This window comes from Oncorhynchus masou, chromosome 13 (genome assembly GCF_036934945.1).
Source record: "Oncorhynchus masou masou isolate Uvic2021 chromosome 13, UVic_Omas_1.1, whole genome shotgun sequence".
Classification (NCBI taxonomy): Eukaryota; Metazoa; Chordata; class Actinopteri; order Salmoniformes; family Salmonidae; genus Oncorhynchus; species Oncorhynchus masou.
The window spans coordinates 67,064,596-67,089,814 of record NC_088224.1 but is presented as its reverse complement, the minus strand read 5'-3'; the positions used below and the strand labels follow the sequence as shown (position 1 = coordinate 67,089,814).

General features: G+C 44.0%; 1 protein-coding gene across 8 annotated transcripts in view; it reads left to right on the top strand.

Annotated features, from left to right (window-relative positions):
* LOC135552879 (elastin-like) overlaps nt 1–25,219 on the top strand; it is a 99,395-nt gene that overhangs the window by 61,618 nt on the left and 12,558 nt on the right. For 3 of the 8 annotated variants that reach the window (XM_064984804.1, XM_064984808.1, XM_064984802.1), the window contains 19 exons: nt 102–227; nt 323–412; nt 554–586; nt 776–931; nt 1,094–1,135; nt 2,441–2,491; nt 9,386–9,406; nt 9,576–9,602; nt 9,875–9,898; nt 10,432–10,479; nt 11,975–12,004; nt 12,393–12,428; nt 12,838–12,873; nt 13,119–13,175; nt 19,233–19,301; nt 19,588–19,635; nt 20,134–20,205; nt 20,615–20,656; nt 22,883–22,975. In XM_064984804.1, the coding sequence (XP_064840876.1) occupies nt 102–227; nt 323–412; nt 554–586; nt 776–931; nt 1,094–1,135; nt 2,441–2,491; nt 9,386–9,406; nt 9,576–9,602; nt 9,875–9,898; nt 10,432–10,479; nt 11,975–12,004; nt 12,393–12,428; nt 12,838–12,873; nt 13,119–13,175; nt 19,233–19,301; nt 19,588–19,635; nt 20,134–20,205; nt 20,615–20,656; nt 22,883–22,975 (1,101 nt within the window). The remainder of the gene's footprint in view (nt 1–101; nt 228–322; nt 413–553; nt 587–775; nt 932–1,093; nt 1,136–2,440; nt 2,492–9,385; nt 9,407–9,575; nt 9,603–9,874; nt 9,899–10,431; nt 10,480–11,974; nt 12,005–12,392; nt 12,429–12,837; nt 12,874–13,118; nt 13,176–19,232; nt 19,302–19,587; nt 19,636–20,133; nt 20,206–20,614; nt 20,657–22,882; nt 22,976–25,219) is intronic. The other 5 variants (XM_064984803.1, XM_064984809.1, XM_064984811.1 and 2 more) reach the window with 5 other exon arrangements.

Genomic DNA, 25,219 nt, shown 5'->3' with positions numbered 1-25,219 from the left:
TTTACATCCATTTTTGGCTTTTTAAATTGTGGTGTAACAAGTCTACTGTCTTTGGCAGTTCTGAAGTTGGACAATTGTTTTCTTGTGGCCCTCTACCACAGGAGTCCCTGGAGGTGCAGGAGCAGGCATAGGAGCTGGAGGAGCAGGAGGATTACCAGGGGGAGGAGGAGGGGGTGTACCTGGGGCTGGAGGATATAATCCCGCTGCAGCCAAAGCTGCTAAATATGGTAAGATTACTCATCAGAGCTGGTATTATGGTTGAATTCATGCTCATTCATGTTGGTTTTGAAATCATATAATTTCCTTGTGAACCTCTAAACAGGAGTCCCAGGAGGTGTAGGAACAGGCCTCGGAGCAGGAGGACTTGGAGGAGGAGGACAGGGAGGAGTACCTGGAGGAGTAGGAGCTGGAGGTACGTCAGAGGATGTGTATGAATTGTAAAGACATCGGAAAGAGCTCAAACAGCATCATGGTCTAGTCTGTCCTTCTATGCGATATCAAGGTGATGCAACATGCAATAGGAATATGAATTATGTGATGCTTGTGATTGCAGGATATGATCCCGCAGCCAAAGCTGCTAAATATGGTAAGAGCCTCTCTCGTTGCATCATAACTTTTAGTCTTTGTAATGCAGACCAGTGGAAGAACAAAAATGTTTGTCTGTTCTGTGCAGACTCTGTACAGTACCTATTCTCTCTTGTTAGCTGGATCAAGATTTTCACTATGGCTCAACAGATTATACTATACCTTCACCTATGTTCTTACCTACCCGCAGGTATGCCAAGCGGGGCGGGCATCGGTGGAGAAGGTGTTCCAGCGCCTATCGCGACGCCAAGACCAGGTGTGGGCGTGGGTGGTGGTGTTGGAGGAATTGCCATTGAGCGCACTGATGTACCAGTGGGCACAGGGATACCTATCGCAGGCAAACCAGGTAAATAGATACTAGTTTCACCTTTGATTCTTGCTTGGTTTATTTTACCTGGCCTAGATAGATCCTTCAGGATAATTGCTAGTACTACGCAAGTAGGTCCAAAATGAAGGGTTTAAAGAAAATCCACAAAGCTCCTAATGTGACACTATGACACCTTTACAGCAGAGGATTCATCTCTAGAACCCGGTGGAACTCCCATCCCAGGTAGAACCACAAGTTTTGCACTCAACAAGACTTTGGATTTAATTTGTTTTCTCATTGATCAGTACAAATTATGTATATCAAAAGCTACATAGTAAGAGTTAGTTACTGCAGGGGTTCTCAAACTTTTTGGGGTCCAGGGACCCCTTATGTGATAGAAAATTAATCAGGGACCCCCTCATAATCAGAACACCGCTCGAGTGAATTACGAATAGCATACAAGGAGTGTAGTAAACTATGACGTTGGCAGTGCATGGCCGTACAAACCAAGTCTCGGACCCTGGGAAGGAACTTTTTCCTGCAATTCTACACATTTTGTCATGGGGCAGAGAGAAAACTTTGCCGTTTTAAAGCTTAAATTACAGTGCATTTATGTTGTTTTTGAAGGAATACAAGTATAATGTTCAAAACTTGGTAATTAGGTGGAACACTGTGGATACAAATATCCCTGTGTGCCTCCCAGGCCCATGTTGCCCAGGATTAAGCACATACATTGTAGATTAACAATATTACATTGTATTGTATTAGACCCTCTAAACTTATTCCACGGATCCCTTGGCCAAAATTAGTTTAATCTGTTGTTGTACTATTCATTTTAAAAAATTACTATCTGGTCGCGATCCCCCTACAGTACCTCAGACCCCATTTTGAGAACCCCTGAGTTACTGTACTTGAAATATGCACTGTATTTTACAGAGCTGTTAAAAAAGGGGTAGTTACTATACCATGGAATGCCATAGACATAGAATAAAAAATCAATGATAGAGACTGATTATAATGCAAGTTTATAGTTTTTTATTTTTCCTTTTCGTTTCATGAGCTGTATGTATATAACCTGTTTATAATCCGACAAAGCCCCATCAGACTTTTCCAGCAGGCCTCATCAGGACTTCAATGGCCTACAGACACAGCCTTAGCATCCAAGCTAACTCCCACATCTTCTACCACTACCACTGCTGTCTGGCTAACTGCGCTCCACTGCAGGTGTATCAAACAGCAATGGCAGTATCGCGCAAGCCAGTCCCCTGCCCTATCTCCTCCCAAACCCCAAACCTCTTTGCCCCCTCTCTTCTCCCTAAACCCTCAAACAAGAGACAGCTTAATGTCTGTTCTGCTAGTGCTGTCCCCTTTATCATTGTTGTATGGTCCAATAGCTATTCACCACCTGGAGCTGGAGCTTATCCCCTTCCCTCCTGTCATGGCAGTGCCAAGGATCCCCATAATGTCTTCTGCCCTACGCTAGTTTCCCCTACCCTGTGTCCTTTTCAACTGCAATGGATGAAACTGGAACCTGTTGTCTTTTGGCAGATCCCACACCTATTGGCACACAGGCCACAGAGGCCCCAGAGCCAGAGCCCAGTAAGACTTGCTGCTGTCTGTGTTTGCATGATCAAACCCTTTCTGACAAAGGACATAGTTATACTTAATTTGAAGAGTGTAATATACACATACAGTACCAGTCAAAAGCTTGGACAAGCCTACTCATTCAAGGATTTTTCTTTATTTGTACTATTTCCTACATTGTAGAATAATAAAGACATCAAAACTATGAAATAACACACATGGAATCATGTAGTAACCATAAAAGTGCATATTTTAGATTATTCAAAGTAGCCACCCTTTGCCTTGATGACAGCTTTGCACACTCTTGGCATTCTCTCAACCAGCTTCATGAGGTAGTCACCTGGAACGCATTTCAATTAACAAGTGTGCCTTGTTAAAAGTACATTTGTGGAATGTATTTTCTCCATAATGTGTTTCAGCCAATCAGTTGGTATACAGAAGACAGCCCTATTTGGTAAAATACCAAGTCCATATTATGGCAAGAACAGCGCAAATAAACAAACAGAAACTATAGTCCATGATTACTTTAACCTCACCAGGGTACAGAAATACTCATTATAAAAATTAATAAAACATCCAAGTGTTATACATTGGTTTAAAGATTAACTTCTTGTTAATCCAACCACGGTGTCATATTTCAAAAAGGCTTTATGGCGAAAGCATACCCTGCGATTATCTGAGAACAGCGCCCAACAGACAAATCATTACAAAAAGTTACCAGCCAAGTAGAGAAGTTACACAAGTCAGAAATAGAGATAACATGAATCACTTACCTTTGGTGATCTTCATATGGTTGCACTCACAAGACTCCCATTTACTCAATAAATGTTCGTTTTGTTTGATAAAGTCCCTGCTTATATCCAAAAACCTCAGTTTTGTTCGCGTTTTGTTCAGTATTCCACAGGCTCAAACTCAGTAACAACAGGCAGATGAAAAATCCAAATAGTATCAGTAAAGTTCATAGAAACATTTCAAACGATGTTTATAATCAATCCTCAGGTTGTTTTTAGCCTAAATAATCGATAATATTTAAACCGGACAATAACATCATCAATATAAAAGGTAAACAAGAAAGGCGCGCTCTCGGTCGTGTGCATGAAAAATCTCTGAGACACTGCAGTGTCCACTCATTCAGATTGGTCTTACTCTCTTATTTTTCAGAATATAAGCCTGAAACAATTTCAAAAGACTGTTGACATCTCGTGGAAGCCATAGGAAGTGAAATTTGAGTCCTAAGTCAATGGATACTGTAATGGAATTCAATAGAAAACTACAAACATAAAGAAATCCTGGATGGGTTTTTCTCAGGTTTTTGCCTGCCAAATCAGTTCTGTTATACTCACAGACATCATTCTAACAGTTTTGGAAACCGTAGAGTTTTTTCTATCCATATCTACCAATTACATGCATATCCTAGCATCTGGGCCTGAGTAGCAGGCAGTTTACTTTGGGCATGCTTTTCATCCGGAAGTGAAAATAGTGCCACCTACCCTAGTGAAATTAGACATGAAGGTCAGTCAATACGGAAAATATCAAGAGCATTAAAAGTTTTTTCAAGTGCAGTTGCAAAAAACATCAAGCGCTATGATGAAACTGGCTCTCATGAGGACCGCCACAGGAAAGGAAGACAGAGTTACCTATGATGCAGAGGATAAGTTCATTAGAGTTGTCAGGCTCAGATTGCAGCCCAAATAAATGTTTCAAAGAGTACATGTACAGTAACAGACACATCCCAACAACAACTGTTCAGAGGAGACTGTGTGAATCAGGCCTTCATGGTTGAATTGCTGCAATGAAACTACTACTTAAGGAAATCAATAAGAAGAAGAAACTTGTTTGGGCTAAAAAACACCAGCAATAGACATAAGACTGGTAGAAACCTGTCCTTTGGTCTGATGAGTCCAAATTTGAGATTGTTGGTTCCAACCGCTTTGTGAGACGCAGAGTAGGTGAACTGATGATCTCTAAGTGTGTGGTTCCCACCGTGAAGCATGGAGGAGGAGGTGTGATGGTGCGGGGGTGCTTTTCTGGTGACACGGTCAGGGATTTATTTAGAATTCAAATCAAATCAAATCAGCGTTTATTAGTCACGTGCGCCGAATACAACAATAGTGCTATAAAAAGGTGTGTGTGTGGGTAAGTAAAGAAATAAAACAACAGTAAAAAGGCATTTGAAAATAAGAGTAGCAAGGCTATATACAGACACCGGTTAGTCAGGCTTATTGAGGTAGTATGTACATGTAGGTATGGTTAAAGTGACTATGCATATATGATGAACAGAGAGTAGCAGTAGTGTAAAAAGAGGGGTTGGCGGGTGGTGGGAGACAATGCAGATAGCCCGGTTAGCCAAAGTGACTATGCATATAAGATAAACAAAGAGTAGCAGCAGCATAAAAGAGGGGTTGGGGGGAGCACACTGCAAAAAGTCTGGGTACCTGTTCAGGAGTCTTATGGCTTGGTGGTAAAAACTGTTGAGAAGCCTTTTTGTCCTAGACTTGGCACTCCGGTACCGCTTGCCATGCGGTAGTAGAGAGAACAGTCTATGACTGGGGTGGCTGGGGTCTTTGACAATTTTTAGGGCTTTCCTCTGGCACCGCCTGGTGTAGAGGTCCTGGATGGCAGGCGGCTTTGCCCCAGTGATGTACTGGGCCGTACACACTACCCTCTGAAGTGCCTTGCGGTCGGAGGCCGAGCAATTGCCGTAGCAGGCAGTGATGCACGTTGAGGGATAGGTTATTATTCTGGCACCACCCAGCCAGGTCTCCTCTGTATAGGCTGTCTTGTTGTTGTCGGTGATCAGGCCTACCACTGTTGTGTCGTTTGCAAACTTAATGATGGTGTTGGAGTCGTGCCTGGCCATGCAGTCGTGGGTGAACAGGGAGTACAGGAGGGGACTGAGCATGCACCCCTGGGGACACACCCCTGGGGAGCTCCAGGTTTGAGGGTCAGTGTGGCAGATGTGTTGCTACCTACCCTCACCACCTGGGAGCTGCCCATCAGGAAGTCCAGGATCCGGTGTTTAGTCCCAGGTTCCTTAGCTTAGTGATGAGCTTTAAGGGTACTATGGTGTTGAACGCTGATCTGTAGTCAATGAATAGCATTCTCACATAGGTGTTCCTTTTGTCCAGGTTGGAAAGGGCAGTGTGGAGTGCAAATAGAGATTGCATCATCTGTGGATTTGTTTGGGCGGTAAGCAAATTGAAGTGGGTCTAGGGTTTCTGGGATAATGGTGTTGACGTGAGCCTTTACCAGCCTTTCAAAGCACTTCATGGCTACGGACGTGAGTGATACGGGTCTGTAGTCATTTAGGCAGGTTGCCTTTGTGTTCTTGTCCATAGGAACTATGGTGGTCTGCTTGAAACATGTTGGTATTACAGACTCAATCACGGACATGTTGAAAATGTCAGTGAAGACACCTGCCAGTTGGTCAGCACATGCCCGGAGCACACGTCCTGGTAATCCGTCTGGCCCCGCAACCTTGTGTATGTTGACCTGTTTAAAGGTCTTACTCACGTCGGCTATGGAGAGAGTGATCACACAGTCGTCCGGAACAGCTGATCCTCTCATGCATGCATCAGTGCGCTTGCCTCGAAATGAGCATAGAAGTGATTTAGCTCGTCTGGAAGGCTTGTGTCACTGGGCAGCTCGCGGCTGTGCTTCCCTTTGTAGTCTGTAATAGTTTGCCAGTCCTGCCACATCCGACAAGCGTCAGAGCTGGTGTAGTATGATTCAATCTTAGCCCTGGAGTGACACTTTGCCTGTTTGATGGTTTGTCGCAGGGCACAGTGGGATTTCTTGTAAGCTTCCGGGTTAGAGTCCTGCACTTCGAAAGCGGCAGCTCTACCCTTTAGCGCAGTGCGAATGTTGCCTGTAATCCATGGCTTCTGGTTGGGGTATGTGCAAACAGTCACTGTGGGGATGACGTCCTCAATACACTTATTGATAAAGCCAGTGACTGATGTGGTGTATTCCTCAATGTCATCAGAAGAATCCCGGAACAGTTCCAGTCTGTGATAGCAAAACAGTCTTGTAGTTTAGCATCTGCTTCATCTGACCACTTTTTTATAGACCGAGTCACTGGTGCTTCCTGCTTTAATTTTGGCTTATAAGCCGGAATCAGGAGGATATAGTTGTGGTCGGATTTACCAAATGGGGGGCGAGGGAGAGCTTTGTACGCGTCTCTGTGTGTGGAGTACAGGTGATCTAGAATTTTTTCCTCTCTGGTTGCACATTTAGCATGTTGATCGAGATTTGGTAGCACTGATTTAAGTTTCCCTGCATTAAAGTCTCCGGCCAATGGGAGCGCCACCTCTGGGTGAACGGTTTCCATTTTGCTTATTTCCTTATACAGCTGACTGAGTGCAGTCTTAGTGCCCATATCTGTTTGTGGTGGTAAATAAACAGCCACGAAAAGTATAGCTGAGAGCTCTCTAGGCAAGTAGTGTGGCCTGCAATTTATCACAATATACTCTACTTCAGGCGAGCAAAATCTAGAGACTTCCTTAGATTTTGTACACCAGCTGTTGTTTACAAATCTGCACAGACTGTGTATATCCCGCTAGCTGAATATTCATGTCGTCTTTCATACCCACGATTCCGTGAAACATAGGATATTACAGTTTTTGATGTCCCGTTGGTAGGATATTCGTGATCGTACCTCGTCTAGTTTATTGTCCAATGATTGCACGTTGGAGAGTAATATTGACGGTAACGGCAGCTTTCCTACTCGCTTCTGCGGGTCCGGACGAGGCATCCGGATCTTCGTCCTCTGTGTCACTTCCTTTTGCGAATAATTGGGATGTCTGCCCTGTGGGTTGTTTGGAGAATATCACGTGAGTCCTGCTTCTTGTTGAAAAATCTTTGTCTAATCCGAGGTGAGTGATCGCTGTCCTGATATCCAGAAGCTCTTTTCTCCCATAAGATACGGATGCAGAAACATTATGTACAAAATCATTTACAAATATCGCGAAAAAAAACACATAATAGCACAATTGCTTAGGAGACCGTAAAGCGGCAGACATCTCCTCTGGCGCACACTTAACCACCATGGCTACCACAGCATTCTGCAGCGATACACCATCCCATCTGGTTTGCGCATAGTGGTGATTATCATTTGTTTTTCAACAGGACAATGACCCAACACACCTCCAGGATGTGTAAGGGCTATTTGACCAAGAAGGAGAGTGATGGAGTGCTGCATCAGGGGTGCGTCACTTGAGTGGGTTGAGTCACTGATGTGATCTTCCTGTCCAGGTTGCCTCAGATGACCTGGCCTCCACCATCACCCGACCTCAACCCAATTGAGATGGTTTGGGATGAGTTGGACCGCAGAGTGAAGGAACAGCAGCCTACAAGTGCTGAGCATATGTGGAACTCCTTCAAGACTGTTGGAAAAGCATTCCAGGTGAAGCTGGTTGAGAGAATGTGAAGAGGTTGCAAAGCTGTCATCAAGACAATGGGTGGCTACTTGGAAGAATCTAACATGTATTTTGATTTGTTTAACACTTTTTTTGGTTACTGCATGATTCCATATGTGTCATTTCATAGTTTTGAGGTCTTCACTATTAACTTATAACAAGGCACACTTGTGAATTGAAATGTGATCCAGGTGACTACCTCATGAACAGCGAATGCCAAGAGTGTGCAGAGCTGTCAAGGCGGCACCTTTGAAGAATCTCAAATTTAAAATATATTTTGATTTGTTTAACACTCTTTTGGTTACTACATGATTCCATATGTGTTATTTCATAGTTTTGATGTCTTCACTAGCATTCTACAATATAGTAAAAATCAAGAAAAACCCTGCAATGAGTAGGTGTGTCCAAACTTTTGACTCATACTGTATGTTCTTTACAATTCCTTACATAAGCACTTCATAACATTTGACACAATTACTTATTGGCTTTTGATAAACAATTCATTTTAGTTGATTCGGTTTGATTCCTTTGTGAAAACATTGTAATTTTTTTGGCCTTCTGCAAAAAAAAAAAAAAATGAAGGAATGTAATGTTCATGTGGGTGTTGACAAGATAATGTGTTGCCAGTGTCTCTCAGGTATTTTCTAGAAGTTGTTTGTCCTCTTAAACGCTCTTCCTCTCTTTCCCTCAACTAACTCCGCAGCTTGCTGCTCTTGAAATATCTCCCATTTCTGCTCTCTCCTCCCTCCCTTCGCTTTTTAACCAATTAGATTCATCTGACACTTGTCAATACTTGATTGACTTACAGTATTCTGTAATATTACTAGTTACTGTTAATGTCCTCCACAATGAAGATTGCTCCTATGGAGATTGTGCCTGGTAGACCTGTAGATATGTACTGTATGCACTCATCCTTTCTCCTTGGTAGTTAAAGTCCTATCTCCCTTCAGGGGTGGGAAACTCTAGTCCTCAGGGGCCTGATTGGTGTCACTTTTTCTCCATCCCTAGCAAACACAGCTGATTAATCAAATTGCATTCGAAACATGTTTAGGTGATTGGAGTCAGGTGTGTTAGCTGGGGAAAAACTGTGACACCAATCAGGCCCTCGAGGACTGGAATTGCCCACCTCTGCGGCATCTTCTACAGCAGGGGATCATATCCTTGTTATTACCTGATGTTTACTTAGGGTACTGTATTTGAAATCCCACATTGTTTGAAAGTGTTTTTATGATAAAATGGACACAAAAATACATATTACTTTGTCATTCTTCCAGCACACATTTTTTTGGAGCCCCTGCTTTAGATGTGTTCTTCAGTCTAGAAACTAAAATGTTTCTATATCTTTACAATATTTTATTTTGTGTGATTTTTTCTCTGTCTTGTTGCATCTTGGGTAGAGTACTTTGATACAGTACTTTCTTGTTCATTTTCATGGAAATTCATATTATTAATATATCACGTCATTGATTAACCTTCTTTTGGTTTGCTGCAGGTGCCACAGGAGTAACTGGAGGTATGTATTGGACCATATGTTTTATTTATTCTCACTAGTTTTGCAACATTGTGTCATTAGAATCACTGAACATTTTTTTTTGAGTGGTAAGTTATTCTATTTTGGAGACTTTTTATAACTGTCCTAATTATGACGTAGCTGGTAATAGTTAGCATGATCGCCTTCACAGTTGGGGCTGGGGTTCTTCAACCTAGTGGTAAGTAATAAAAATTTCTCCTGAAAATGCAAAAATCCTTCTGCATGAAAATAGCATCCTACTTGTACCTATCAACATTTCTGTACTTTACTATCTTTTCTTATCTTTGAAGAGCAATATTAGATTGCTTTACTATCAGTTCATCTTCTTTGTTGACCTGTGATTTTTTTTAAATGTATTTACTGTACATCAAACATTAGGGTTTTCATTTATCATTAATTTGAACCAATATGCTCTGTAACTGTGTGTTAAAAACTTCTCTTTGTTTCCAGTTGGTACAGGCCCAGCTCAGCCTGGTGAGTGTTGTGTCCACCATAGCAGACCTGGGTTCAATTACTATTGGTTTTCTTTCAAATACTTCTTATGTAGTTGCTACTGGAGTACAGCAGCCTGGAGGTAAAGTGTCTCGATAGTGGAGACTATAAGGAGCAGAGTATGTGACATTGCTTAGCCACATGATGGTGACAATTTCCTGCAGGCGATGCTGTTGAGTAGTTTGTTTTCCAGTTGTGTAGTGACATGATTAATAATTAATAATATTAATTTAGTGGATGTTTGAATTTGTCCAATTTCACATGTACATTATACAAATGGCTGAATTGGAAATGTGTTTTTTGCATATCCCAACTCCCCCTGAGACACCCTTGGAGAGTGGGGTCACTGCCATAGTCAGCCATTATCAACGGCGACCCTGGAGCAATTAGGGTTAAGTGCCTTGCTTAAGGGCACATCGGCAGATTTATCAAATTGTTGTCTTGGGGATTCAAACTCGTGGCCGATTTTGTTTCTGGACCAACGCTCTAACCTCTAGGCTTTATATTATTTACAGGTGTGGGTGTCGGAGCAGGTGGCAAAGCTCCTAAACCCCCTGGTGCAGGTAAGGACTCTGAAACCCTGATAATATCATATTATTGCAGTAGTATTACAGAACTGGTTGTTTACAACTTCAAATTGATACCATCAACTCAGATCCATAACCCATCCATTAATGTGATTCAACACTTTTACATGCCAATATAAATATCATTAATAAACCCCTATGCACATTCATAAAACAGTGATGTTCCAACCCTTATGCACACACGATTAGGAATAATATGCTTTGTTATTGATCAGATAAGGATGTTATTACCTTCTTCATGTGAGTCAATAGCAAGAGTTGTTTACACACAATGAACAGTAGCATCAGCTCTTTTCTCTGGTCTAATGCACCAAAACATACAATTAAGACTGATCATAAAGCTAACCCAGGCCACAAATTTGTTGACGTACCTAAAATGTGTTAGCCATTGCAAGACAGTCATATTGATTAGAAATGTACAGAGATAAGGTCAAGTCAACAGTATATGATAGTAAAAGGTGCAGTTAGATTTGCTAGTAGTCTCAGGCCTTTATAAGGTGCTGTTAGGACATGTAATATTAAAGAATTGACCGAATCTAGACACGTGGAAGCAGTCATCTATATACATTCAAATGCATGTTATATGCATTATTTGAAACCAATGCCGTATGAGGTAAAGCATTAGGGTGAAGCTATTTGCATCAGGGTGATAGACAGTTCTGCACCATCAATCTCAAATTAATTTAACTGCCTGTGTGACAGGTTAAAGGAAATATTCATAGCCTGTTATACATTAAAAAGTATTAGTAAGTTCATAGTATGTGAGGATCTTAAAACATCTAAGGTTAAAAAGATTGATTAGATTGATTAGTTGATTGATAACATTCATATAATTGTGTTAAAGTTAAAATCCGTCAAGCGTACAAAGGGTAAGAATTGTGAGAGTAATTGTGAGGTTTGTGGCGCCTAAAAGTGTTAATCTGTGATCTACTAAATGCTCTTAATCTATGAGCCTGTGATTGATTGCTCTGGTCTCCACCCATATTCCCGGGGAAATATTGGTCTTTTCTCATTGCACTAAAAGTTTAATTGAGAAAACAACACCTCGTGATTATTTCTCCCCCTTTTTCAGGGGCGTAACACTTGAAGTCCTGTGAATGTGTTGAATATGTTATCACTGGCTCAGCTGGCTGGGTAGTTCCTTCACTTGAGGCAAAAAGAAAACAATTCAGGCCTATATATTTTTGTGAAACATTTCTATTGAGCATTCAAATACATATTTTGATTAGAACATAAAATGAAGGCAGATGTATGGCTATTGTTCAACAAAGAATCGTAAACTAGATGAGAGCGCAAAATAAATGTATGAGGCCTTAAACCTGAAAGGCCCCTTGCATGACTGAATCTGCATTAGGATGTTCTGATTTATTGTCTTAACTAACATTTTTGACTGAGCCATTCATTTGGGTGCCCTGGTGATGAAGTCATAATTTCAGGAAATAAGCGGCTTTTCTCTGTCATCATGATACAGGGGGATACCCGTATGGTGGTTATGGACAGGGTATGTATGAGAGAGGAGAAGAGCAGACCACAACCTTATCATCTCTACACTAGTAGCAGACACACACACACACACACTTATCTGATTTTATTTCAAACTACTGCATGACTTCACTGAGATATGACCTTGGCTTGTGTCAGCCTCTTCTCTGTAAATGAATAAATCAGAGGTCTGATAAAAAAATAAAAAAAATAAAGGATTTTATTGCCAGGCCGGGGATAAGTGGTGTAATATGTTGATATGTTTTAAGGCATTTTAAAGTTTATTATATAAGCAGGAAGCAGCTAGCTTTATTGGAATTAGTATGTTAGCTACGTGACCTGACGGAGCCACTCACTGGTGCTCCCTTGTCAGGAATAAAGCTGCTTTTCTTTCCGTCATGATTCAGCAGGACAACTCCGGTATGGTCAAGGTTATGGACAGGGTATGTATGAGAGAGGGGAGAGAAGGAAATAGGAGGAGATGATAGGAGGCCATTCCACCACAGCCTCTTAAAACTAGTCTTCTAGACAAATAATCAAATAATCTAGTTTGAATTGTACCAGATGTACTGGATCATGAACTCTGACCTCTAGGCTGACCTTACAGTAAACCTCTTATGTCATCACTTTAAAAGCTTCACACTGTCTGTAGGTCTTCACTATCAAATTACAAGGTCATGTTGAAGAGAACATTGTTGATAGAGCTAGGACAAGCTAGGACACGCTTGAGTGTGACATTCAGATCATCATTCAGATCAGTGACCATCATTCAGATCAGTGACCCATTCCACAGCCCCACACCCAACCATATGTTATGTCCATGGGGTTTTAATGGCATATATTGCTCCACAGGTGCTGGTGTATATCCCTATGGAGGAGGATATGGAAGTAAGCCAATTTCTCTGTCTGCATCCTTGTAATGGAGTCTCAAACTTAATTCACTATGGCCATGTGCGGCCTTGGGTTACTTTCTACTCAGACTAAATCCCCATCGCTGTAATTGGTTTATTCAGGTATTTGTCCATTAATATAATCTCATGTCCGTATCCCTGGTGATATTGCATTACAGTCACTGTTGAGTAGAGTAAAAATAGGCTGTGCAAGTTACGTTTATGTTCTCTGTATTTCCTCAGATCCATACGGAGCAGGAGCTGGACAACTTCCTGGAGCCAAGCCCCTGAAACACCCAGGTGTGTGTCAGAGTGTGCCATAAGAAGTGTTTATTAAAGATGTAGCTACAGTACGGTGAGCTCCAAAAGTATTGGGACAGTGACACATTTGTTGTGGTTTTGGCTCTGTACTCCAGCACATTGGATAAGATTAAAATATGTTTCTCAAAATTAATTAATTTGGATGCTACCATGATTACGGATAGTCCTGAATGAATCATAAATATTGAGAAGTGAGAAAGTTATACGCACAAATATCATACTCCCAATACATGCTAACCTCTCACCACTACAATAACAGGGGAGGTTAGCATTTTTGGGGGGGAGGGCAGGGTAGTATGATATTTATGCTTTCCCACTCATCATTATTCATGATTTATTCAGGATTATCCATAATTATGGTTGCATCCACATAAATGTAGAAGTGTTTAGAAACATATTGTGTTCTTATTTACAATAAAAGTGACTCCAAAATGACACAATGCATTATTTACCATATATTTCTATTGGACACAAAATAATCTGAAACAATACCAAAACAAACAGCTAATTCATACAACAAGTTTGTAGAGTCACAAGTGTTATGAACTTGAGTGAAGACCCAAAAGCGGTTTTAACAGAAAACAGAGTTCTTTAATGAAAATACAGGAATGGCATAAATCCTCTTCCAACGTTGTCAGCGGAACAAAAAGAACTTTAGTATAGTGCAGGATGCTCCTGCCAGGCAGACTCCGACAGGACAGGACAAGGTGGAAGCAAACGAGACGACAGCTTGCTTCTGGCATCAAAAAACACAAACAAGAATCAGACACTGAAAGTAGCAGGAACAGAGAAAGAAATAGAGACCTAATCAGAGGGGGAAGAGAGAACAGGTGTGAAAGAGTGAATGAGCTAGTTAGAGGAGATGTAGAACAGCTGAAGAATGAGAGACAGAGAAGGTAACCTAAAAAGACCAGCAGAGAGAGAGAATGAAGAGAAAGGACAGGAACAGACATAACAAGACATGACAGTACCCCCCCACTCACCGAGCGCCTCCTGGCGCACTCGAGGAGGAAACCTGGCGGCAACGGAGGAAATCATCGATCAGCGAACGGTCCAGCACGTCCCGAGAGGGAACCCAACTCCTCTCCTCAGGACCGTACCCCTCCCAATCCACTAGGTACTGATGACCACGGCCCCGAGGGCGCATGTCCAAAATCTTACGAACCCTGTAGATGGGTGCGCCCTCGACAAGGATGGGGGGGGAGGGACGAGCGGGGCGCGAAGAACGGGCTTAACACAGGAGACATGGAAGACCGGGTGAACGCGACGAAGATAGCGCGGAGAAGAAGTCGCACTGCGACAGGATTAATGACCTGGGAAATACGGAACGGACCAATGAACCGCGGGGCCAACTTGCGAGAAGCTGTCTTAAGGGGAAGGTTCTGAGTGGAGAGCCATACTCTCTGACCGCAACAATATCTAGGACTCTTGGTCCTACGCTTATTAGCGGCCCTCACAGTCTGCGCCCTATTACGGCAAAGTGCCGACCTGACCCCCTTCCAGGTGCGCTCGCAACGCTGGACAAAAGCCTGAGCGGAGGGGACGCAGGCCTCGGCGAGCTGAGATGAGAACAGCGGAGGCTGGTACCCGAGGCTACACTGAAAAGGGGATAGACCAGTAGCAGACGAGGGAAGCGAGTTGTGGGCGTACTCTGCCCAGGGGAGCTGTTCTGACCAAGACGCAGGGTTACGAAAAGAAAGACTGCGTAAAATGCGACCAACAGTCTGATTGGCCCGTTCGGCTTGACCGTTAGACTGGGGATGAAAGCCGGACGAGAGACTGATGGAAGCCCCAATCAAACGGCAAAACTCCCTCCAAAATTGAGACGTGAACTGCGGGCCTCTGTCGGAAACGACGTCAGACGGAAGGCCATGAATTCGGAAAACATTCTCGATAATGATCTGAGCCGTCTCCTTAGCAGAAGGGAGCTTATCGAGAGGAATGAAATGAGCCGCCTTAGAGAATCTATCGACAACCGTAAGAATAACTGTCTTCCCCGCTGATGAAGGCAGTCCGGTGATAAAATCTAAAGCGATGTGAGACCACGGTCGAGAGGGAATGGGAAGCGGTCTGAGACGGCCGGCAGGAGGAGAGTTCCCAGATTTAGTCTGCGCGCAGACCGAACAAGCGGCGACAAATCGACGCGCGTCACGTTCCCGAGTGGGCCACCAGAAACGCTGGCGAATGGAAGCGAGCGTACCCCGAACGCCGGGGTGGCCGGCTAACTTGGCAGAGTGGGCCCACTGAAGAACGGCCGGACGAGTAGGAACGGGAACGAACAGAAGGTTCCTAGGACAAGCTCGCGGCGACGGAGTGTGAGCGAGTGCTTGCTTTACCTGCCTCTCAATTCCCCAGACAGTCAACCCGACAACGCGCCCCTCAGGGAGAATCCCATCGGGGTCGGTGGAGACCTCAGAAGAACTGAAGAGACGAGATAAAGCATCAGGTTTGGTGTTTTTAGAGCCCGGACGATAAGAAATAACAAACTCGAAACGAGCGAAAAACAGAGCCCAACGAGCCTGACGCGCATTAAGTCGTTTGGCTGAACGGATGTACTCAAGGTTCCTATGGTCAGTCCAAACGACAAAAGGAACGGTCGCCCCTCCAACCACTGTCGCCATTCGCCTAGGGCTAAGCGGATGGCGAGCAGTTCGCGATTACCAACATCATAGTTACGTTCTGACGGCGATAAGCGATGAGAGAAAAACGCGCAAGGATGGACCTTGCCGTCAGAGAGAGAGCGCTGAGAAAGAATGGCTCCCACGCCCACCTCTGACGCGTCAACCTCAACAACAAACTGTCTAGAGATGTCAGGTGTAACAAGAATAGGTGCGGATGTAAAACGATTCTTAAGAAGATCAAAAGCTCCCTGGGCGGAAACGGACCACTTAAAGCACGTCTTAACAGAAGTAAGGGCTGTGAGAGGAGCTGCCACCTGACCGAAATTACGGATGAAACGACGGTAGAAATTAGCGAAGCCCAGAAAGCGCTGCAGCTCGACGCGTGACTTAGGAACGGGCCAATCAATGACAGCCTGGACCTTAGCGGGATCCATCTTAATGCCCTCAGCGGAAATAACGGAACCGAGAAAAGGGACAGAGGCGGCATGAAAAATGCACTTCTCAGCCTTCACATAAAGACAGTTCTCCAAAAGGCGCTGGAGGACGCGTCGCACGTGCTGAACATGAATCGAGAGAGACGGAGAAAAAATCAGGATATCATCCATGTAAACGAAAACAAAAATGTTCAGCATGTCTCTCAGGACGTCGTTAACTAGTGCCTGAAAGACAGCTGGAGCGTTAACGAGGCCGAAAGGAAGAACCCGGTATTCAAAGTGCCCTAACGGAGTGTTAAACGCCGTCTTCCACTCGTCCCCCTCCCTGATGCGCACGAGATGGTAGGCGTTACGAAGGTCCAATTTGGTGAAAAACCTGGCCCCCTGCAGGATCTCGAAGGCTGAAGACATAAGAGGAAGCGGATAACGATTCTTAACAGTTATGTCATTCAGCCCTCGATAATCCACACATGGGCGCAGGGACCCGTCCTTCTTCTGAACAAAAAAAAACCCCGCTCCGGCGGGAGAGGAGGAGGAGACAATGGTACCGGCGTTGAGCGAAACCGACAAATAATCCTCGAGAGCCTTACGTTCGGGAGCCGACAGAGAGTATAATCTACCCCGGGGGAGTAGTTCCCGGAAGGAGATCAATACTACAGTCATACGACCGGTGTGGAGGGAGAGAAGTGGCCTTGGAACGACTGAACACCGTGCGCAGATCGTGATACTCCTCCGGCACCCCTGTCAAATCGCCAGGCTCCTCCTGTGAAGTAGAGACAGAGGAAACAGGAGGGATAGCAGACATTAAACAGGTTACATGACAAGAAACATTCCAGGATAGGATAGTATTACTAGACCAATTAATAGAAGGGTTATGGCGCACTAGCCAGGGATGACCCAAAACAACAGGTGTAAAAGGTGAACGAAAATTAAAAAAGAAATGGTTTCGCTATGATTACCAGAGACAGTGAGGGTTAAAGGCAGCGTCTCACGCTGAATCTTGGGGAGAGAACTACCATCTAAAGCGAACAAGGCCCTGGGCTCCCTAACTGTCTGAGAGGAATGTCATGTTCCCGAGCCCAGGTCTCGTCCATAAAACAGCCCTCCGCCCCAGAGTCTATCAAGGCACTGCAGGAAGCAGATGAACCGGGCCAGCGGAGATGGACCGGAAAGGTAGTGCGTGATCCAGAAGGAGAGGCCTGAGTAGTTGCGCTCACCAGTAGCCCTCCTCTTACTGATGAGCTCTGGCTTTTACTGGACATGAGGTGACAAAATGACCAGCGGAGCCGCAGTAGAGACAGAGGCGATTGGTGATTCTCCGTTCCCTCTCCTTGGCCGAGATGCGAATACCCCCCAGCTGCATAGGCTCAGCATCCGAGCCGGCGGAGGAGGGTGGCAGTGATGCGGCAGGTGGCAGTGATGTGGCAGGTGGCAGTGATGTGGAGAGGGGAGCAACGGAGAACGTGAGCTCCTTTCCACGAGCTCGGCGACGAAGACCAAACCGTCGCTCTATGCGAATAGCGAGAGCTATTAAGGAGTCCAGACTGGAAGGAACCTCCCGGGAGAGGATCTCATCCTTAACCTCGACGTGGAGACCCTCCAGAAAACGAGCGAGCAAAGCCGGCTCGTTCCAGTCACTAGAGGCAGCGAGAGTGCGAAACTCAATAGAATAATCCGTTATGGATCTATTCCCCTGACATAGGGAAGACAGGGCCCTGGAAGCCTCCTCGCCAAAAACAGAACGGTCAAAAACCCGTATCATCTCCTCCTTAAAGTCCTGATACTGGTTAATACACTCAGCCCTCGCCTCCCAGACTGCCGTGCCCCACTCACGCGCCCGTCCGGTAAGGAGAGAAATGACGTAGGCGATGCGGGCTGCGCTCCTGGAGTAAGTGTTGGGCTGGAGAGAGAACACCACATCACACTGAGTGAGGAATGAGCGGCACTCAGTGGGCTCCCCAGAGTAACACGGCGGGTTGTTGATCCTGGGCTCCGGAGACTCGGAAACCCTGGAAGTGGGCGGTGGATCGAGGTGGAGTTGGTGAACCTGTCTTGTGAGGTCGGAGACTTGACGGCCAGGGTCTCAACGGCATGTTGAGCAGCAGACAATTCCTCCTCGTGTCTGCCTAGCATCGCTCCCTGGATCTCGACGGCGGAGTGAAAAGGGTCCGGAGCCGCTGGGTCCATTCTTGGTCTGATTCTTCTGTTATGAACTTGAGTGAAGACCCAAAAGCGGTTTTAACAGAAAACAGAGTTCTTTAATGAAAATACAGGAATGGCATAAATCCTCTTCCAACGTTGTCAGCGGAACAAAAAGAACGTTAGTATAGTGCAGGATGCTCCTGCCAGGCAGACTCCGACAGGACAGGACAAGGTGGAAGCAAACGAGACGACAGCTTGCTTCTGGCATCAAAAAACACAAACAAGAATCAGACACTGAAAGTAGCAGGAACAGAGAAAGAAATAGAGACCTAATCAGAGGGGGAAGAGAGAACAGGTGTGAAAGAGTGAATGAGCTAGTTAGAGGAGATGTAGAACAGCTGAAGAATGAGAGACAGAGAAGGTAACCTAAAAAGACCAGCAGAGAGAGAGAATGAAGAGAAAGGACAGGAACAGACATAACAAGACATGACACACAAGTGTGACGTGATCATTGCATGCTAGGAATATGGAACCAAATACTAAACTTTTGACTACTTTAATACACATATAAGTGAATTTGTCCCAATACTTCTGGTCCCTTAAAATGGGAGTACTATGTACAAAAAGTGCTGCAATTTCTGAACATTTACCCGATATTGATGAAAATACCCTCAAATTAAAGCTGATAGTTTGCACTTTAACCTCATAGTCATTGTATCATTTCAAATCCAAAGTTCTGGACTGCAGAGCCAAAACAAACAAACAAATGTCATTGTCCCAATACTTTTGGAGCTCACTGTATATGATCTCACTCACTGTGTTTTGTATCTCTCCTGTAGTTGTGGGAGGAGCAGGCGGTGTGGCTGGAGGAGCAGGTATTCCTCTTACTGGAGCAGGTGGTGGTGCAGGTATGGAATCACTTTCATACCGGTCTTAGGAAATAAATAAGCTTTCTGTGTAACTGAACAATTAATATCCACAATGTCCCCAAAATGGTGCCGTACGAAGAGACATGTTGAGTTCAACCCCATCCCATAACTTCAATGGCTTATTGTAACTCCGTACTCCCTACCTCAGGTCAACTCTGTATAACATTGTGTTACATACATCTTGCTGAGACAATTTCTGGTGTTCCCTAGGCAATGAAGTCATCATGTCAGGAATAAAGCTGCTTTTCTTTCCATCATGATTCAGGGGGATACCCGTATGGTTATGGTCAAGGTGGTTATGGACAGGGACAGGGTATGTATGAGAGAGGGGAAGCAGGCCAGCTGGCCTCTCAGAGTGACCGTTGTCCAGGAAATGTAATTGACTTGCACTTCCTATGACCAATGAGGCGATTAGAGAGGTGACTGTGACAGACACCAGAGCCAGGAATGAGATGCCAATGGGACTGTGTCTGAAACCCCAATGCCAACTGAGCTAGAAACACCCTCTCCAAACCAAACCGTTGAAACTCTCATGCCACCTCAAACAACGACCTCTGGGACGTTCTGTGGTTGTAGCTTTGTAACAACTCAAAGCTTGACCATAGCCAGGGAAATGTATTGTCCTTGTTTTTAACTGCCAAGTCTAGTTAGATAGGTTCAACTGTCATCGACAGTAGCTGATCATATAAAGCTACAGATAATAACTATCTAGTGTGTGAAATGTCAGTCAGGTTCTTAGTGGAGGACTAGTGTCACCCACTAGAGGCCTGGTACGAGGCTATAGGAGAACTAACCCAGTCTCATGTTTCAGGTGTGAGGTATCCCACTGGTGAAGGTCTGGGAGCAGGGGCAGGAGCAGGTCAAAAAGCACCCAAACCCCCAGGTAAAAACCCTGACACTTAAAGCCCAGCTTTGTACTAATACTCTTACATATTTTACTCTTACTTTTATGTACATATACTACCACATCTGAGCAACATATCATAGTGATGTTATCTTTAGACATAGAAGAATGAGGCAACAAACACTCCCAGTGGAGACTGATTACCGTCACAGGCAGAGTGAAGGTTTAGAGATACTATAGCAGCATGGACCTCTGAAGAGTCGGCCTACTCTGCCTATAATGGTACAGCGTGTGATCTGCAATTGGAAGTAGGACTCCGTCATTGTATACAAGATGTTCCTGCCTACAGCGTAGCCAATTTCAACAGCAAACATGGGTTCAAATAGTATTTGAAATTGTTCAACTATATCAACTCTTCAGTAATGCTCCACTCTCTCCTGTTCAATAGGTTATGGTAACCTAGGTGCGGGTGGTGCTGGTTATAGTCCAGGTGAGACTGACTGTCCTGCTGTAATTTCTGTAGTTTACTGAAGTTAACTGCGAGGTTTCATCCTTATGTTCATAAACTGGTAAAAATGCACACACAGTTAGTGCATTCAGAAAGTATTCAGACCCCTTAACTTTTCCAAAAAATGTTACATAATAGCCTTATTCTAAAATGTATTAAATTGTGGTTTTTCCTCATCAATCTACACACAATACCCCATAATGACAAATACAAAACAGGTTATTGTAATTTTTGCAAATGTAATACAAATAACAAACTATCACATTTACATAAGTATTCAGACCCTCTACTTTGTTGAAGCACCTTTGGCAGCGATTACAGTCTCCTTGGGTATGACACTACAAGCTTGGCACACCTATATTTGTGGTGCTTCTCCCATTCTTCTCTGCAGATCCTCTCAAGCTCTGTCAGGTTGGATGGGGAGCATCACTGCACAGCTGTTTTCAGGTCTCTCCAGAGATGTTTGATCTGGTTCAAATCTGGGCTCTGGCTGGGCCACCCAAAGCCACTCCTGCGTTGTATTGGTTGTGTGCTTAGAGTCTTTGTCCTGTTGGAAGGTGAACCTTTGCCCCAGTCTGATGTCTTAAGTGCTCTGGAGCAGGTTTTTATCAAGGATCTGTACTTTTCTCTGTTCATCTTTCCCTCGATCCTGACTAGTCTCCCAGTCCCTGCCACTGAAAAACATCCCCACAGCATATTTCTGCCACCACCATACTTCACCGTAGAGATGGTGACCAAGGCCCTTCTCCCCCAATTTCTCAGTTCTGCCGGACAGCCAGCTCTAGGAAAGGTCTTGGTGGTTTGAAACTTCTTCCATTTAAGAATGATGGAGGCCACTGTGTTTTTGAGGACCTTCAGTGCTGCATACATTTTTTGGTACTCTTCCCCAGACCTGTGCCTCGACACAATCCTGTCTCCGAGCTCTACGGACAATTCCTTCAACCTCAAGGCTTGGTTTTTGTTCTGACATGCACTGTCAACTATGGGATATAGACAGATGTGTACCTTTCCAAATCATGTTCAATCAATTGAATTTACCACAGGTGGGACTCCAATCAAGTTGTAGAAACATCAAGGATTATCAATGGAAACAGGATGCACCTGAGCTCAATTTCGAGTCTCATAGCAAATGGTCTGAATACTTATGTAAATAAGGTAGTTCTAAAAACCTGTTTTCACTTTGTCATTATGGGGTATTGTGTGTAGATTGATGAATTTTGAAATGTAATCCATTTTAGAATATGGCTGTAACGTAACAAAATGTGGGGGACAAATCAAGGAGTCTGAATACTTTCCGGATGCACTGTAGGTAGTAGGACAGTGTCACCCCACTAAGACCCACTGTCAAAACACTGTGAAGAAAAGTCTTCTATGACAAGTCAGGCATCGCAAGACAAGCATGGCACAATTCATGTCTTCATATGGGAAGGGAAAGGGGGGATACTTAGTCAGTTGTACAACTGAATGGATTCATCTGAAATGTGCCTTCTGCATCTAACCCAATCCCTCTGAATCAGAGAGGTGCGCTGGGCTGCCTTAATCGACATCCTCGTCGTAGGTTTATGTGAACATATTGACAGGGTTTGAACCTATGTTCAGGATTATACATGGAAGTGTATTACCAAGGCTGTGGAGCTTTCAGCATCCCCTCCTCTCCTCCTCTCCCTTGATGTTTGGTTGGAGTGTTATCACGCTGGTCTAGCAGTGGAGAGATTCTGCTCTCTACCCCAGGCCCCATGGATACAGACTAGCCAATGCCTGCAGGCTATTATCCACCTCCCATTGGTCAAATATTCACTGACACAGAGAGCAGAGCATCCCACAGTACAACATACTGCCTGTTTCACGTGCTATCACATATGGTACAACTTTGCTAATACTGTATGCAAATGTTGTTTCCCAAAGAGAATTCAGCACCATTAGCCTTTTGATAAATACTGTAGCTAGAATATTTGCAAAAACACACTGGCCTGGTAAATTTGCATACATAATGCATATGACCTCTCAGTTCATACTGCATGTTGACATTTGACTGGTTGTGTTCTGGGCTGATTGTTAAGAAAAAAAGTAATGCATAAGTTGAGTCTGTGGCCAAAGCTACAGTAGGGTATGTAACCCTAGCTAAATGTAGACTAAATGTATACAATGAATACGTATAGTGTTGTTGTGTTTGTAGTTGTTGTTTTGTACATTTTTGCTGTGTTGCAGGCGCTGGTGTGTTCCCAGGTTACGGAGGTGGCTACCCACAACAACAGGGTTACCCACAGCAAGGTGGCGGCTACCCACTGCAACCCTACCCAGGTAACGTGTGAACCTCGATCTGTGAAAATCAGATGCAGTGTGTGTACAGTATGCTTTTATAGAAAATGGGATGTTGTGACCCAGGAACTATGAAGATAAAAGTAGAACAAAAAGAGCTTAGAGTAGAACCAAGTTGATAGTTGTTAATATCTGTTCATCTTTACTGTCCAGGGAGGACAGAGGAAGCAAGGGCATTCACTTCAGTAGTTTGAGTTCCCCTTTGTAAGCATGTGCCAATCATTCACTTACAGTAAATGTAGAAAAGTGTCGATTGGCCATAAGTTTAGACTTTTGGCAAACTTGACATCATTTTGCAAACTGAATTAAATACTGAATTAAATATAGTCGCCAACAGTTATATCAAGGTTATATCAAGGTCAAATAAGCTAGCCACTCAACATAACCATCAAGATAATAATGTAAATTAACCTGATCCGTTATCCGGACCACATACTGTTTGCCCCCTGGTGACAGGGGTTTGAGCCTCGTCTCGGCTACCCTCTGTCTATGCCCCTACTATCTGTCTCCCTCTCTACATTTCCCGCTGTGCTGACAAAACATCAACAAAAAACAAAAATCGAAACAACAAAAATTCAACCTTACTCCACGAGCTGGTGGCTCTTTAACTGCCCATGTTCACCCCATTTCTGCCTGGATCAGGAGGTGGACTAAAGCTGAATTGTCAACAGACAGGTAACCCAGAATGACAGACAGACAAGCAGCCCTCAGGCCTGTTGCTTTGGTATTAGAGCTAACCTCTGGGAGAGAAAGAGAGAGGGGAACAGATTTAGAAACAATTGAAAGGAACAGCCAACTTCCCCATACCTGGTTTAGTTTCCCCTCATTAAATTAATTGATGGGGAACATTGAGTGCTCTAAGCACTTAATTGGCTATGAAAATAAAATAATTGAGGCGGTTACACTTCAACTATGACAGACAAAATGAGAAAAAAAATCCAGAAAAATCACATTGTATGATTTTTTATTAATTTATTTGCAAGTTATGGTGGAAAATAAGTATTTGGTCAATAACAAAAGTTTATCTCAATACTTTGATATATACCCTTTGTTGGCAATGACAGAGGTCAAATGTTTTCTGTAAGTCTTCACAAGGTTTTCACACACTGTTGCTGGTATTTTGGCCCATTCCTCCATGCAGATCTCCTCTAGAGCAGTGATGTTTTGGGGCTGTTGCTGGGCAACACAGACTTTCAACTCCCTCCAAAGATTTTCTATGGGGTTGAGATCTGGAGACTGGCTAGGCCACTCCAGGACCTTAAAATGCTTCTTACGAAGCCACTCCTTCGTTGCCCAGGCGGTGTATTTGGGATCATTCAATGCCCTTGCTGATGGAAGGAGGTTTTCACTCATATTCTCACGATACATGGCCCCATTCATTCTTTCCTCCAGAAAAACAGTCCCAAAGCATGATGTTTCCACCCTCATGCTTCACAGTAGGTATGGTGTTCTTTGGATGCAACTCAGCATTCTTTGTCCTCCAAACACGACAAGTTGAGTTTTTACCCAAAAGTTTTATTTTGGTTTCATCTGACCATATGACATTCTCCCAATCTTCTTCTGGATCACCCAAATGCTAGCAAACTTCAGACGGGCCTGGACATGTACTGGCTTAAGCAGGGGGAAACGTCTGGCACTGCAGGATTTGAGTCCCTGGCAGCGTAGTGTGTTACTGATGGTAGGCTTTGTTACTTTGGTCCCAGCTCTCTGCAGGTCATTCATTAGGTCCCCCCGTGTGGTTCTGGGATTTTTGCTCACCGTTCTTGTGATCATTTTGACCCCATGGGGTGAGATCTTGCGTGGAGCCCCAGATCGAGGGAGATTATCAGTGGACGTGTATGTCTTCCATTTCCTAATAATTGCTCCCACAGTTGATTTCTTCAAACCAAGCTGCTTACTTATTGCAAATTCAGTCTTCCCAGCCTGGTGCAGGTCTACAATTTTGTTTCTGGTGTCCTTTGACAGCTCTTTGGTCTTGGCCATAGTGGAGTTTGGAGTGTGACTGTTTGAGGTTGTGGACAGGTGTCTTTTATACTGATAACAAATTCAAACAGGTTCAAACAGGTGCCATTAATACAGGTAACGAGTGGAGGACAGAGGAGCCTCTTAAAGAAGAAGTTACAGGTCTGTGAGAGCCAGAAATCTTGCTTGTTTGTAGGTGACCAAATACATATTTTCCACCATAATTTGCAAATAAATTCATGAAAAATTTGATTTTTGGGATTT